This window comes from Tachyglossus aculeatus, chromosome 7 (assembly GCF_015852505.1).
Source record: "Tachyglossus aculeatus isolate mTacAcu1 chromosome 7, mTacAcu1.pri, whole genome shotgun sequence".
Classification (NCBI taxonomy): domain Eukaryota; kingdom Metazoa; phylum Chordata; class Mammalia; order Monotremata; family Tachyglossidae; genus Tachyglossus; species Tachyglossus aculeatus.
The window spans coordinates 50,040,054-50,054,440 of NC_052072.1; the positions used below are offsets into that span (position 1 = coordinate 50,040,054).

General features: G+C 41.7%; 1 protein-coding gene across 3 annotated transcripts in view; it reads left to right on the top strand.

Annotated features, from left to right (window-relative positions):
- Window positions 1-14,387, top strand: part of PCNT (pericentrin) — a 95,785-nt gene that overhangs the window by 13,620 nt on the left and 67,778 nt on the right. For all 3 annotated transcript variants that reach the window (XM_038749359.1, XM_038749361.1, XM_038749360.1), the window contains exons 5-12: window positions 749-923; window positions 1,577-1,820; window positions 2,037-2,124; window positions 4,352-4,565; window positions 5,706-5,929; window positions 6,620-7,095; window positions 9,653-10,226; window positions 12,180-12,410. In XM_038749359.1, the coding sequence (XP_038605287.1) occupies window positions 749-923; window positions 1,577-1,820; window positions 2,037-2,124; window positions 4,352-4,565; window positions 5,706-5,929; window positions 6,620-7,095; window positions 9,653-10,226; window positions 12,180-12,410 (2,226 nt within the window). The remainder of the gene's footprint in view (window positions 1-748; window positions 924-1,576; window positions 1,821-2,036; window positions 2,125-4,351; window positions 4,566-5,705; window positions 5,930-6,619; window positions 7,096-9,652; window positions 10,227-12,179; window positions 12,411-14,387) is intronic.

The following is a 14,387-nucleotide window of genomic DNA, read 5'->3' on the forward strand; positions in this document are numbered from 1 at the left end:
TGGGTCAGGTTGGGGTGAGACGGGCAGCTGGCTCCCCCATCATAGGGTGTAGACTGGAGCCAAGGGTGTAAGGATCAGGAAAAGTAGAAGAAGAGGGAGGAGGATATGGTGAGGGTGAATGCTTTTTCCTTTTTCTTCTACCACCTCTCTTCATGCCTTCTTTCTCCCTCCCAACTCTTCTCCCCCACCTTCCTTTCCATCTCACTCTTTCCACCTCTCCCCTCCTGCTTCCCCTTTCCTCTTCCATCCCACCCCACCTACAGCCCCTTTGTACTTACCTTTATTCTCTGCCGTTTCCCCTATCTGCAGTTTATTTTAGTCTTTGTCTCCCCACCAGGACTGTAAACTCCTTGTGGGCTGGGATTAGGTCTGTCAACTCTATATTGTATTGTCCCTGTGCTTAATATGCAGTAAACACCCAATAAAAGCCATTTGAGTAATTGATCTTACTATCTCCACCTCTCCCATCTTCCTTCCCACCTTTTTCTTCTCTTTTCCCATCCCTCTTTCTCCTTCTTCCTCCTATCCTTCTCCCTGTTTTTCTGTTTGCTCCTGCTTCTGCCCATTTTCCTCCTTGTTTGACCTTCACTGGAAGGCAAGTACAATAAGAAGTTGAAATTTAAATTGATTCATCTCTTCATCCTTTAGAAACGCAGATAAAAGCTTTCAATTAAACATGATCCATTTCACTGACTAATTAATTGGAAAATGGATTAGAATGCGTGTTTTTTGGTTTTTTCTCCTCTAGGCCCTCAGAAGAGATTGGCAATTGGAGACGGACTTGCGCTTAAAAAACTTGCAAGAAGAACTGACTGAAGGGCATCAGGCTGAAATGGAAAATGTGCAAAAGGTTCTGAAAGCCGAATTTGCAGAGCAGCGGGCTGAATTGGAGAAGTTTTCCCATTGCAAAGATCAGGCTGAACGTAAGGATTTTCTTTTCGTAATGACTTTATTTTCAAATGATGACGATGAGGGGAGGGAGAAGAGGAGGGAGAGTAGTAGGAGAGGGTAAATAGCGGCAGGATGGGTGAGGAGTGGAGAGCCTCAGTGATGGTGGTGGGAGTTGTGATAGCAGTAACCTCTCACCCAAAAGGGCTGGAAAGGGCAGCATAATAATAATAAACAATAATAATAATAATAATAATAATGGCATTTATTAAGCACTTACTATGTGCAAAGCAAAGCATCCCTTGGATGGAGTGATGGCGGAAGGGATTTGGGGGCGGGGTGGTGGGGGAGAGAGTTTGGAGCCAACAGGGTTGATGTGGGATCAGGAAGTATCTTCAGTATACTCAGTTAAGTGAAACTAAACTAAATAATGTGAACCAGATTATTTGATAGTATTTATTAAACATTATGTGCTCAGGAGTAGGGTAGATACAGAGAGAGAATTCAGTCCTGTCCCCAGAGTGGCTCATAATTTAAATGGGCGAGCCGGTTGCAGTGACCTTTTTAGTTCAGCATTTTTAGCAATTCAAGTTCAATTAATGAAGTTTGTACCTTAGGTTACCTTTGAGATTAGTTATTTGGTGCTTGTTTTTCTCTTTCAAAAATGAATGTATTTTTCTCTTGCTAGAGTTGAGAGAGCAGCTCTTACTGCGTACATCACATGTTGAAGAAATAAAACATTTGAAGCAAGACTTCGAACTGCAGCTGCAACAAGTAAATAAAGAGCATGAAACTGAATTAGAACAGTTAAGACTTTATTTTGAAAAGAAGTTGAGAGATGCTGAAGGAAGTTACAGTGAAGACTTAAATTTGTTGCTTCAGAGGTTGCAGGAGATGAAGGAAGACTCTTTAATGGAGTGTGCAGAAGTCAGGTAATGTAAATGCGTGGTCTCGAAGTATTAACATAGGCATGGGAAATAAAAACTTCAGAGTCCAATTAAAACCTAATTTTGTAGCAAAAGGAAATATAGGACTTTTGATGTTTTTCAAAGTGGGATCTTCCTATATTTCATCTTAGGAAGGAAGAAAGGGTTAATCGCTGTATTTTTCTCTATGTTTTTGGATTTTAAAATATTTTGCTCTCTTAGTTCATCTGTTGAATTTTTGGAAGAGACAGCTGAAAAAGAAAGAAAAGATCTCCATGAGCAGCTCATGCTACAATTAGAGCAAAATAAGGTGAGTTGATAATGAAAGAAAATATTTTTCTTTCTGTTTCATTTGTGAATGGATATAGAAGATAAGTAGAAAATGAGGAGTGAAATGCTTTCTCGAAAAGCTCTAATTGGGCTTGTTCATTTTGTGAAATGGTTTTGTGCCTTTGCTTTCGCAAATACTTTATATTAATAGTAATAATAATAATTTTGGAATTTGTTAATTGCTTACTATGTGCCAAGCACTGTTCTAAGCGCTGGGGGAGATACAAGATAATCAGGTTGTCCCACATGGGGCTCACCATCTTAATCCCCATTTTACAGATGAGGTAAGAGGCACAGAAAAGTTAAATGACTTGCCCAGAGTCACACAGCTGAGAAGTGGCGGAGCCGGGATTAGAACCCATGACCTGTGACTCCCAAGCTCATGCTCTTTCCACTGAGCCACCCTACTTCTCTACATATTTGCAAATGTCAAAAGTTTCCTTCCCATGTCCCTTCCCATGTACCAAGCGCTTAGTACAGTGCTCTGCACATAGTAAGTGCTCAATAAATACGATTGATGATGATGATGATGTTACATTCTATTAAGGATTTCCATAAAAATAGACATGGGGACAAGGCCTGACACTTGCTGTCTAGCAACAGAGAAACAGCGAAGATATTTTAAAATACCATTAATGTTTCTCATGAATGCTTGCTTTTTGTTAACTTAATTTTAAAACGATTCGGCTCCCAAATTTCTCCCTAGGAAGTAGTGGTTTAAGACTTGTAAATAGCATTATAGTTGCAACGCTTTGAGTAATGATGTGCGTGGAGTTGAAATGACCCAGTAGGCGAGGAGTAACATTTCCTACCAGGGAAAGTCTAAGATCGTCGTAAAATTGGACAACAATAGTGAGGTTGGTTGTGAGGCCCTACTTCTAAACTCAGACTCTAGGGAAGAGGTGACCTTTTACCTGTGATTTTAAAGATGCTAGGCCCAGAGCTTGAAAAAGAGGAATGATAAAGACAGATCTGGAAGCAGCGTGGCTCAGTGGAAAGAGCACGGACTTTGGAGTCAGAGGTCATGGGTTCAAATTCCGGCTCCGCCAATTGTCAGCTGTGTGACTTTGGGCAAGTCACTTAACTTCTCTGTGCCTCAGTTCCCTCATCTGTAAAATGGGGATGAAGACTGTGAGCCCCACATGGGACAACCTGATCACCTTGTATTCCCTCAGCGCTTAGAGCACTGCTTTGCACATAGTAAGCACTTAACAAATACCATCATTACTATTATTATTTGGAAGGGGGAGAGGGATACAGTTACTCTCGACCCGGCCTTCAAAGCCTTATCGAAGGCACATCTCCTTCAAGAGGGCTTCTCAGACTAAGCCCCGCTTTTCTTCATCTCCCACTCTCTTCTGCATCATCCTGACTTGCTCCCTTTGCTCTTCCACCCACCCCCAGCCCCACAGCACTTACATATATATCTGTAATTGTATTTATTTGTATCGAAGTCTGTCTCCCCCGACCTAGATTGTGAGCTCATTGTGAGCAGGGAATGCCACTGTTTATTGTTGTATTGTACTTTCCCAAACGCTTAGTACAATGCTCTGCCCACAGTCAGCTCTTAATAAATACAATTGAATGAATACAGGCTTGAAGCAGATTGCTAGCTTGAATAGGGGGGTCACAGGTGGGGAAATAGAGGGGGACGGGGATGGGTAAGGGTCAACGGGAGCAGGATGTTGAAACTCAAGTTTCAGAGTCTGGTCTCGATCCAGAGTGGCTGGGACCCATTACCAAGGTTTGAGGCATATGATATAGCGGAAAGAAGATGATTTTGGTAGCTTCATTTTTTTCGAATTACAGATTGGGTGGAAGCTGAGAGGCTTGCACTCCTTGAGATTTGATGCATAAAGGGCAAGAGAAATGTAGTGATGGGATTGAGTGAGTGCTTTTGAGATGGAGGGAAAGGTATGTCCTTCAGATGTGCAAGAAAAGTATTAGGGCCGGCGTGAAATCACAGCTGCAGTAAAGTCCTTAGTGGCCCAACTTCTAATCAGTCATTGGTATTGAACGATTACCGTGTGCAGAGCACTGTACTAAGTCCTTGGGAGAGTAAACTACAGTAGAGTTGGTAGACGTGATCCCTGTCCAGAAAGCAGTTACAGTCTAAAGGGGACACCATGTGAAATATTTGAGAGCCTCCTGTAAATTGTATGTACCTACCTCTAGTTGAATGTTATTCTTCTGTCTCATTGTTCAAGGAGGGGTTTATTAGTTTGCAGCTGCGCTTAGAAGAAAAACACAAGCAGGAACTGGAATCTCTACAGTCGTCTCTTGCCTTGCAAAAAGAAGACCTTCTGGAAATGAAGCAGGCTCTCTCGGACAGGTACACCCTGGAGATTGAAGCACTGAAAAAGAAGCACTGCTTAGAACTTGAAAGGCTTCGAGCCAAGCTCTCAGAGGAACACATCAAAGGTAGTCACGATTTTTCTACATACTATGGAATCTGATACATTGGTTTCTGAATTGCCACAGCAACTTCTTTTTTTAATGGTGTTTGTTGCTTGTTAAGCGCTTACTCTTTTTTATAGTCCTGATAAATAGAGTTTTGTATATCTGTTGGGTACTGTTGGAAGGAAATTTCAGAGAGCAACTCTCTTTGAGAGTCTTACACTTTTTTATTTTGCTTTTTTTCCCCGATGGTATTTAAGTGCTTATTATATCCCTCTAGACTGTAAGCTCATTATGGCCAGGCACTGTCTGCTAACTCTATTGTACTCTCCCGAGCACTGAGTACAGTGCTCTGTACATAGGAAACGCTCAATAAATACCATTGGTTGATTGATGTGCCAGGTACTGTATTAAGCACTAGAAGCTGATCAGGTTGAACACAGTCCAAGTCTCACTTAGGACCCAGAATATTAATCAGCATTTTACAGATGAGGTAATTGAGGCCCAGTGAAGTGATTTGCCCAAGGTCACACAGCAGACAAGCGACAGAGTCACAATTAGAACCCAGGTCTTCTGTCTCACAGATAGAAGATTATATTACTGAACATAATCCCAGGACAATTCAAAGTACAAAATGAACATGGTCTCCAAGAAAACATTTGACTCTAGGAAAACAAAACAGACTTTGAAATAATATGAATATTATATTTAAAGACATGAAAGCTCATATAGAGACTTGGAAAGGGAGTAGTGGGTAACGATCAGAGAAAACTTCCTGGAAGTGAGCAGTCTTAAATGGTAAAAAAGAATTGGCTTGGGAAGTAGGAAGAGGTGGATTATTCCAGGTATAGGAGATACAAAAGATTTTCCTGGCTGAATTGAAGGGTGTAAACTGGCTAAAAATTGAGATTGCTAAACTCTACCGATAGGTTTTTATACACTTGAACTGAATTACTTAAGATAAAAAAAGTTTAATATTTAATCATGTAAAAATTCTTATTGGAATGGGCTAGTAGAGGTAATAGACTGGTCAGCTCAGTAATATTGGTGGGTTGTGTCATGCCTAAAGAATGTTTGCGTACTAAAGGTTCAGATCCGTCTAATAAATCCGGTTGCACAATGCTCCTTGAAGTGCTTTTAAAAGTTTTGTTTTTCTCCCTTTAGAAATTACCAAGATACATCTACAGTGTGTTCAAGACTCTGCTGGTCACGTTAAAGAAGAGGGAGCAGAAAATGTACTGGAAAATGACCACAAAGCTAAACTCTTGCTTCTTCAGTCTGAGATGCAGCATACTTCTGAACTGAATGAAGAAATAGAACACTTTAAGAGAGAATTACAGGACATCATTGTTCAGCATGAAAGGCATCTAAAAGAGGAGTTAAAAAAAGTAAGATTGAAGGAGCTTTACAACAGGATTGCGGGCTAGTGACGCATCTCCTCTCTGCTTAAATGCGAATCTACTGGTCAAGGGCAAATCACCATTCCTCGATCGTAAATGTCTCCAACGTGTTTGCAGTTCTGTTTCCACGTTTCTCTGATTTCTGTCCCCTTGAGGGTCTGCCGTTTTTCAGCTGAGAGAGAGGGTCTGTGGGGTGGTTTGTCCAGTTGTGAGACTGTTCTGGTGTCAGCAGATTGGAAGAGAGGAAACCCCTCACCCCCGCCCTGCCTTCAGCCCACACAAGCTGTATGCCTTAACTGTAAGACGGTTCCAAAGTCCTTGCAGCAGTCTTAGTTTGGGTCATCGGCTGGTGTAAAACACCCACAGCTTCTGCCTGACCTTGGCGTAGACGGTCGTCTGTATTTGCAATTCGGACACCTAGAGCCTCCCTGAATTCAAGCGTGCAGATCGGGGTTGCTTCTAGTTGGTGTATCTGCGGTTGCCTTTCTGGCCTATAGCATAGTTGATGTCCTGTCATTTACTTGGGCACTAGGAGTCCAGTGCCTCTTGCTGGCTACCAAACTCGTAGTATACTATTTGTAGAAGATTGCATCATTACATTCCCCCGACCTCTTAGAAATCTCATTCAAACTTTTTCTTTTCTCCTCTGAAGTTTTTGACGTGTTATGCAATTTGTAGGTAAAGGGTGATCTTGTTGAAGACAACCAGAATAAGAGAAAGGAAGGCCAAGAAGATATTCAGCAAGAGGAACAAAAGTGCAGGGGAAAAGAGGATGAATGGGAACTTACGAAAGAGGATCTGAGAAGTCAGACGGAAGAAAAATTGTCCCTGTTGCTCTTTAAACTGAAGAGAAAGGCTGAATTTGAGAAGCAGGCTATAAGGAAACAGTTTGAGCTCCGAGAAGCAGAAATGAAGCAGTTGCAAGACCAGCAGGCCACCCAGATCCTCGAACTGGAGAAGTCCTTGAAAGAGCAGCAGAATAGTTTGCGGCAGCTAGAAGATAACCTGGCTAAGGAAGAGGCTGTACAAAAATTTCAAGTTCAGTATGACCGAGAACTGGAGGCTGCTAAAGCACTGATGGCGAAAGAGTTGGAGGATGCCAGGCTGAAGCTACAAGAAGATAGTGCCTTAAAATTTCTGGCTACCCAGAAAAGGTTGGTAACTCATTCTTTAGAGATTGTGGCATTGGTTTAAGCCCCGGTGAATTCTGGTCTTCTAATAATAATATTAAATAAATAATGTTGGTATTTGTTAAGCGCTTACTACGTGCAAAGCACCGTTCTAAGTGCTGGGGTAGATACAAGGTAATCAGGTTGTCCCACGAGGGACTCACAGTCTTCATCCCCATTTTACAGATGAGGGAACTGAGGCCCAGAGAAGTGGAGTGACTTGCCCAAAGTCACACAGCTGACAGGTGGCGGAGCCGGGATTCGAACCCACGGCCTCTGACTCCAAAGCCCGGGCTCTTTCCACTGAGCCACGCTGCTTCCCCCAACTACCCCGAAGTAATGCCGTGGTCCATCTGCCGTCACTACTTCGCGGTTAATTAGGATGTGGTGGGAGCTGAATTTAGTGTGAAAATTACCAAAGGGCCTTTTTTTCCTTTAGTGAACACATGCTGGTGTTTTGCACCTCTATTGGAGTTATTTTCCTTTCCAGAGTTGTTTAGTAGTAGTGGTAGTATACACAAGTCCTTGCCATTTGGTATCATCTGTAGTCTTTAAATGGAAGAAGAGCCGTGGCCATACTGGCTCAGTTGGGTATAATGCAACAACTGAATTCGCTCTCAGATCTTTAGATAGTCCTAACGGGTAAATCAGATGTCTTTAATCAATGACAAAAGGAAAACATGATCTGTGCCAAATAGAGAAAGAACAAGTTTTTATTATTCATCTAAAATAGGAGATAAAATAACATATTACTTTTGTCTGTCCTCTTGGATGTGAAAAACCTTTTTTTTCAACCCTCTTACCATCTTATTGAAGCTAACTAAATACTCTTGATGATTTGGGCACACGTTTTTATTATCTGTGCCTTTTCCCCGTGGCAAGGTTGTGTGGGGGGGTGATACAGCTGAATTGGCCTTGTGGCAGGAATCATGGCTTTGAGTAAGGTTTGATGTTTAGTACCATGGCTCACACCATGAAGGGTCGAGGTTTTCCTAGCTCTGGTGCTCACCGGGCGAGCTGTTCAGGAGGTCTGTCCAAGCCAAAAAAAGCCTCCAACCTTCTTGGGAGAGCCATGCTGTAGAAGCCGGAAACTTCTCCGCCAGGCACGTCACCAGAACAGTTGACCCAGTAGCACCCCTGAGACGAAACCGCCAACCTTCTCCGCGAGAGTCACTTTTCTGTTTTCTAGACTTTTTGATTTTTCTGGCACTGTGGAGGTTGATCGGGAAGATCAAGAGTTGACTGTATTTGCTGGTCATCGGTAAACCTAGTTTTAAAATATCTTTTTTCTGAGATGAGCTCTCACTTTTAATGGCAGAAACAGACTCCTCATGTTGTGGCCTCTCTGATACTGGGGTCAGGGAAAATGCTTCTTGGCATCATTTCTCCACCAATAGTATTTATTGCTTACTCTGTGAAGAGCACTTTACTAAGATAGAGTGTGCTCTGCTAGATTGTAAGCTCCTTCAGGCAGGGATCATGTCTGCGTACCGTCTTGTACTCTCCCGAGCATTCAGGACAGTGCTGTGCATACAGGAGGTGCCCAGTAAATACACTGAATGATCTCTGCCCTCAAGGAGCTTACAATCTATCAGGGTAGACAGACACTACAGTTATAGTTAGGGGGAAGCAGTAGAGTTTAATGATATTAACATAAGAACTAAGGGGGCAGGGGAAAAGGTTACCAAAGTGGGTAGATGACGGGAAGTGCTGAAGTCACAGTTCTGGGGAACATAGGTTGAGGCAAAATTAATCAAGGAAGACCTCTGCAGGTGATGTAATTTCAGAAAGGCTGTGAAGATGCAAAGAGCAGGTGGTCAGTCAGCTACCAATAATAATAATAATAGTAATTATGGTTCTTAAGTGGTTGCTATGTGCCTAGCACTGGGATGCTACAAGTTAATCAGATTGGACACAGCTCCTATCCCCCATGGGGCTCACATTCTTTATCCCCATTTTCCAGTTGAGGTAGCTGAGGCCCAGAGGAGTCAAGTGACTTGCCCAGGGTCACGCAGCAGACACGTGGCAGAGTCGGGATTTGAACCCAGGTCCTTCTGACTCCCAGTCCCGTGCTCTATCCACCAAGCCACGCTGGAGGGGAAGGCGTTCCAGGCAGGAGAGAGGGCATACGAACCAAGAGGTTGATGGTGAGAGAGATGAAGAACAAGATAACGGTGACTAGGTTGATTTGCGAGGAGCAAGGCGTGTGAGCTGGGGTGTCGTGGGAGAGGAGCAAGGATAATGGTGGGGAAAGAGCTGATTGCCTAAAAGCCAGTGATAAGGAGGGTCTGCTTGGTGAGGAGAGGAATCACCAACCACTGGAGGTTTCGGAGGTATATGCAGAATGATGTTTTAGAAGAGTGATCTGGGCAACGCTGTGAAGTGGGGATTGGAAAGGAGGCTAACAGAACAGTCATAATTTGAATATAATAACATTTTAACATCAGTGCACTGATTTTTGTAAGAAATGTAGAGCATGTTTTCTTCGGTGTTTCTATGACTGCACATTTATTTTCGGTGAATGTCCTTAAATAACGTTTAGGTTTTTGGAAGACCACAAGGAAGTACCCAACCAATTCTCAGCAGAACAAGAGGCTTTCATCCAGGAGCTCAAGGGGAAACATGCCAGCGAACTCCAACTACAAAGTCACCAGCTCCAGGAGAAGCAAAGGCAAGATACCTTGTCCCTGATGGCTGAGCTGCAGGCAAAGCACCAGTCTGAGATGGATGTACTTCAAGGTACGCTGCAGAGAGAGCACCAGGTACATATAGAAGCGCAGTTAACTGAGTTGCGGGTCAAGCACGCTGCCGAAATCAAGGAGCTGGAAAACAGACACTTGTCCAATCTAGATTCTTTGGAGTCATCGTACCTATCTGAAATTCAGACCATACAGAATGAACACAGACAAGCTCTAGAAAGGCTACAGGTGGGTCTGGAGGAGCAATTGCAAGAGAAGGACTCTGTAGAGAAGCTCTTCGCCGAAGAGATAGAGCAGCTAAAACTTAAGCAAATTGAAGAGCTTCAACTCGCGCGGGACAATCTAAAAGCCGAATTGGCCAGGAGTCACAGTGAAAAACTTAAAGCCATGGCTGCGGAGCTAGAAGATGTTCATAAGGTAAGCCCAAGGGCAAATATGCCCTCGAGTTTACAACAGCACTTTTCTCATGCGTAGCTTAATAATTTGGTTCAGTCGAAACGGTTCAAAGATTTAAACAAAACGTTTATTGGTTCCGGGCTATCTTGTATGAGTCCCCCAGGTATTGATTCTTTGGAAAACTTGATTGATCAGGCAGTTGTTTTTAGCCTCTTGGTAGTTTCTCAGTTCAGGACAACACAAAAAATGCATTCAAAATATGGAAAGGGAAATCTGAGTTTTTAGCTTCCCCTGGCCTATATAGTTTTATTGGATCAAAGGGTAGACATGCTGATTTCCTTATCTTGAATTCTGTCAGGCACAAGATAGTGGTGATATAATAATTTAGCCTTAGAAAGTAATTTTGTGGCAAGGGAAAGTTTGGGTGTTTTTTAATTTGTTTTAAATAATTCAGATATGGGACTTTAAGCCAGATATATGGATTCTGATGTTTTATTACAAAGCGGTTGTCTGTTGAACTCTTGTTGTAAAATTCACGAAGAGCTGGTCTCCTATATTTTTCGGAATTAATGTAATTGATTTATTTTTTTCACATCAACTGTGCAAGTTGTGAATCTTTGACGTGCTAGTAGCAAGGAGAAAGAGGGGAGAGAGTCCTCTTCCTATACTTCTAGTGCTGCTCCTGAAATCCCTCAATCAGTGGTATTTATTGAGTGCTTGGGAGAGTAAAATGAAACAGTTGGTAGACATAATCCCTGCCTAAAAGCATCTTACGATGGAGAGGGGGAGATAGATGTTAATATAAATAAATGACGGATTGGTATGTAAGAGCTGTGGGGCTGAGGGTGAGGTCAGTATCAAGTGCTTCAAGGGTACACTTTGTCATTGAAAAAATCAACCTAAGTAATATTAGGGATTCTAGAAGTAAACGAGATATTTTTTGTTAATGACCAAATTAGTTGTTATCCTGGAATCTTTTGGAATTGGTAATGTGAATGCTAACACTGGTTAAAACATTTGGGTAATGATCTTTTGGGTTCACCTTCAAAGTGTAGAAAACAATGGGAAAAACATTTTGGAAATATGTCTAGGAAGTAAAAAAAGAATGGCAGGTTACTAGTTTCCTTGGGTATTAAAGAGCTTGTTGTTGTTAATGGCACTTACAAATTTTACTGTGCTAATTTCATGAAGCAGAATGAGGGCTTGTTGCTAGGATATCATGTCCCAACAGATACTCCTCTAACTGTATTTTTCTTCAATCTTGGTGACTGCACACTCAAGGGATAGCATGTCATCGTTTTTTCTTTGTCTGAATTTACCAGATTAAAATGTGATACACAAAAACGTTGTATTTAAATCAGGGACTTTTAAATATTTTCTCCTTAGTGAATTACAGGTTCAGAGTTGTGGCATTGGTAATTTTGGTAAGAAAAGGCAGTAAGTTGCTATAGTTTAAAATACCATTTCAATGACCAAACCAATTTCAAGCTGGATCAATCAATCAATCAATCGTATTTATTGAGCGCTTACTATGTGCAGAGCACTGTACTAAGCGCTTGGGAAGTACAAATTGGCATCACATAGAGACACATGTAAATTAATTGATTTCTTTTGTTATGTATTAACTTATTTATGTATTAAATTTAAGAGAATGCAGTAAGATATAAAGACGTATAGGTTATGAATAGGGTTAACTTAAGTTTCAAAATGGTAATTTTGTGTTATAAGGCAAATTTTAAAATAATTCTGAATGTGGTTTTAAAAAAATTTGCTGTTTTTTCTTAAGAGAATGTGAAGAGGCCTGTGGAGACTTAGAGGAGGGAAAAGTCTGTTTGAAAGTCATTGGCGTGTTGTTGTTTTTCTAGAAGTTAATAATTTCTTTAGTCACATTGTTAAAAGATTATTCAACATTGCAGGGGGCCAAACCTTGGTTGTAAGACTGAGTGATTCTTTTTCACATGGCTACTGTTACAGGAGAATTTAAATGTTGCTCTTCAAAATCAAAGATGTTTGCTAGAGGAAGAAAACCATAAGGCTTTGGACAAGTTACGTGAAGAAGTGCTGAACATGGAGGAACAGCATCAAAAAGCCCTGCAGGAGCTTCAGAATATCCATGTCACAGAAATTCAGAAGCAAAAAGAAGAATATTTAGAACAGCTGCAGGACCTCAGCAAGCTGAGAGAACAGCAGGAACATGATCAGAAGGTAAGCATTTCAGAAATAGTTGCCATCCTGTTTGAAGCTATGAAACCCCTCACACCCTCTCTCAGATAGTAGTAATAATTATGGCATAGTTGTCCAAAGGGGTTTTTTTTAATGTTTTGTGTCAAAGCACACAAATACTTGCTGTTTCTGTTTGTGAGATTAGAGTGAGGAACTAGTTCCAAGGAATGGAAACATGTCTTTCTCAGTTTTGGCATTCCTGTTTCTCAAAAGACCCTGGCTGGTAATTCATCTGTAATTCCTTGTACAACCGTTTTGAGCTTGTGAATTTTAACTATAAGCTTTGTGTTCCCTTAGCATTGTTTTTGTATTTTAATTAATCAACACCCTTATCTTGAAGGTACATATCCAAGTCTGGTTCTGCCACTTGTCTGCTGTGTGACCTTGGGCAAGTCACTTAACTTCGGTGCCTCAGTTACCTCATCTGTAAAATGAGGATTGAGACTGTGAGCCCCATGTGGCACAGCAGCGTGGCTCAGTGGAAAGAGCACGGGCTTTGGAGTCACAGGTCATGGGTTCAAATCCCGGCTCCGCCACTTGTCGGCTGTTTGACTTTGGGCAAGTCACTTAACTTCTCTGGGCCTCAGTTCCCTCATCTGTAAAATGGGGATTAAGACTGTGAGCCCCTCGTGGGACGACCTGATCACCTTGTATCCCCCCAGTGCTTAGAACAGTGCTTGGCACATAGTAAGCGCTTAACAAATACCACCATTAGTAGTATTAGTATTATTATCATGTCAGATCACAGTGAGCAGTGGGGTAGGTGGAAGAGGTTGCGTGAACACTAGAGCACAAGCCTGGGAGTCAGAAGGACCTGGATTTTAATTTTGGCTCTGCTACCTGTCGGCTGTGAGACCTTGGGTAAGTCATTTAACTGCTCCGGGCCTCAGTTACCTCACCTCAAAAATGGGGATTAAGACTGTGAGCTCCACGTGGGACTAAGCTCTCGGTAGAGTACAGTATAGAAGTAGATGTGATTTCTGCCTTCAAAGAGCCTACAGTCTAGTGGGGGAGATGGACCTTGTACATTCCACTTGGAGAAAATGTCAGAGAACATTTATATATATAATTATATATATTATAATATATATTGCATATATATCATAATATATATTATATATAATTATATATTATATATGATTGTATATACTTATCTATAATATATATTATAATATATATGTAATATATGTTATAATATATTATATATGTAATGTATATTATAATATATTATATATAATTATATATTATATATATAATTGCTGTGAAGGTGGAATGAGAATCAAAGTACTTAGCGGGTTGAACCCAAGTGCCTTGGCTCTGAAGAAGGGAGGGGGAAAGGGCGGGGGAGAAGAGTTTCGACAGGAAGGGCTTTGAAGATGGTGGGAGTGGGAGGGAGTTCGAGGTGAGAGGAAGGATGTGGGGAAGGGGTTGGCAGTGAGAGATGAGATTGGCGTTAGAGGAGCGAAGCTGGTGGGCTGCGTTTTAGTGGGAGATTCCCGAGATTAGGTAGGAGGGGGTGAGCTGATTGAGTGAGTGCCTTCAGGGTGATGGCAAGGAGTTCTTGTTTGATGTGAACATTGGTGGGCCATAATTGGAGTTTTTTGAGCGAGCAGAATTTTCTTGAGAAATAGAATTCAGGGAGCAGAGGGAATTATGGACTGGAACGGAGGGAGACTTGAAGGCAATGGAGCTGATACAGTAAAGGTGGGATATGAAAAAGTGCGTGGATCAGTACCTTCAATCTGTCTTGAAATCCTGTCAGTTCTACCTTTGCAACATCTCTAGAATCCACCCTTTCCTCTCCATGGAAACTATCACATTAATCCAAGCATGTATTTCCCACCTTGAATACTTCTTTTCTTTAAGGTATTTAAGTGCTTACTATGTGCCAGGCACTGTACTAAGCACTGGGATATCATCATCAATCGTATTTATTGAGCGCTTACTATGTGCAGAGCA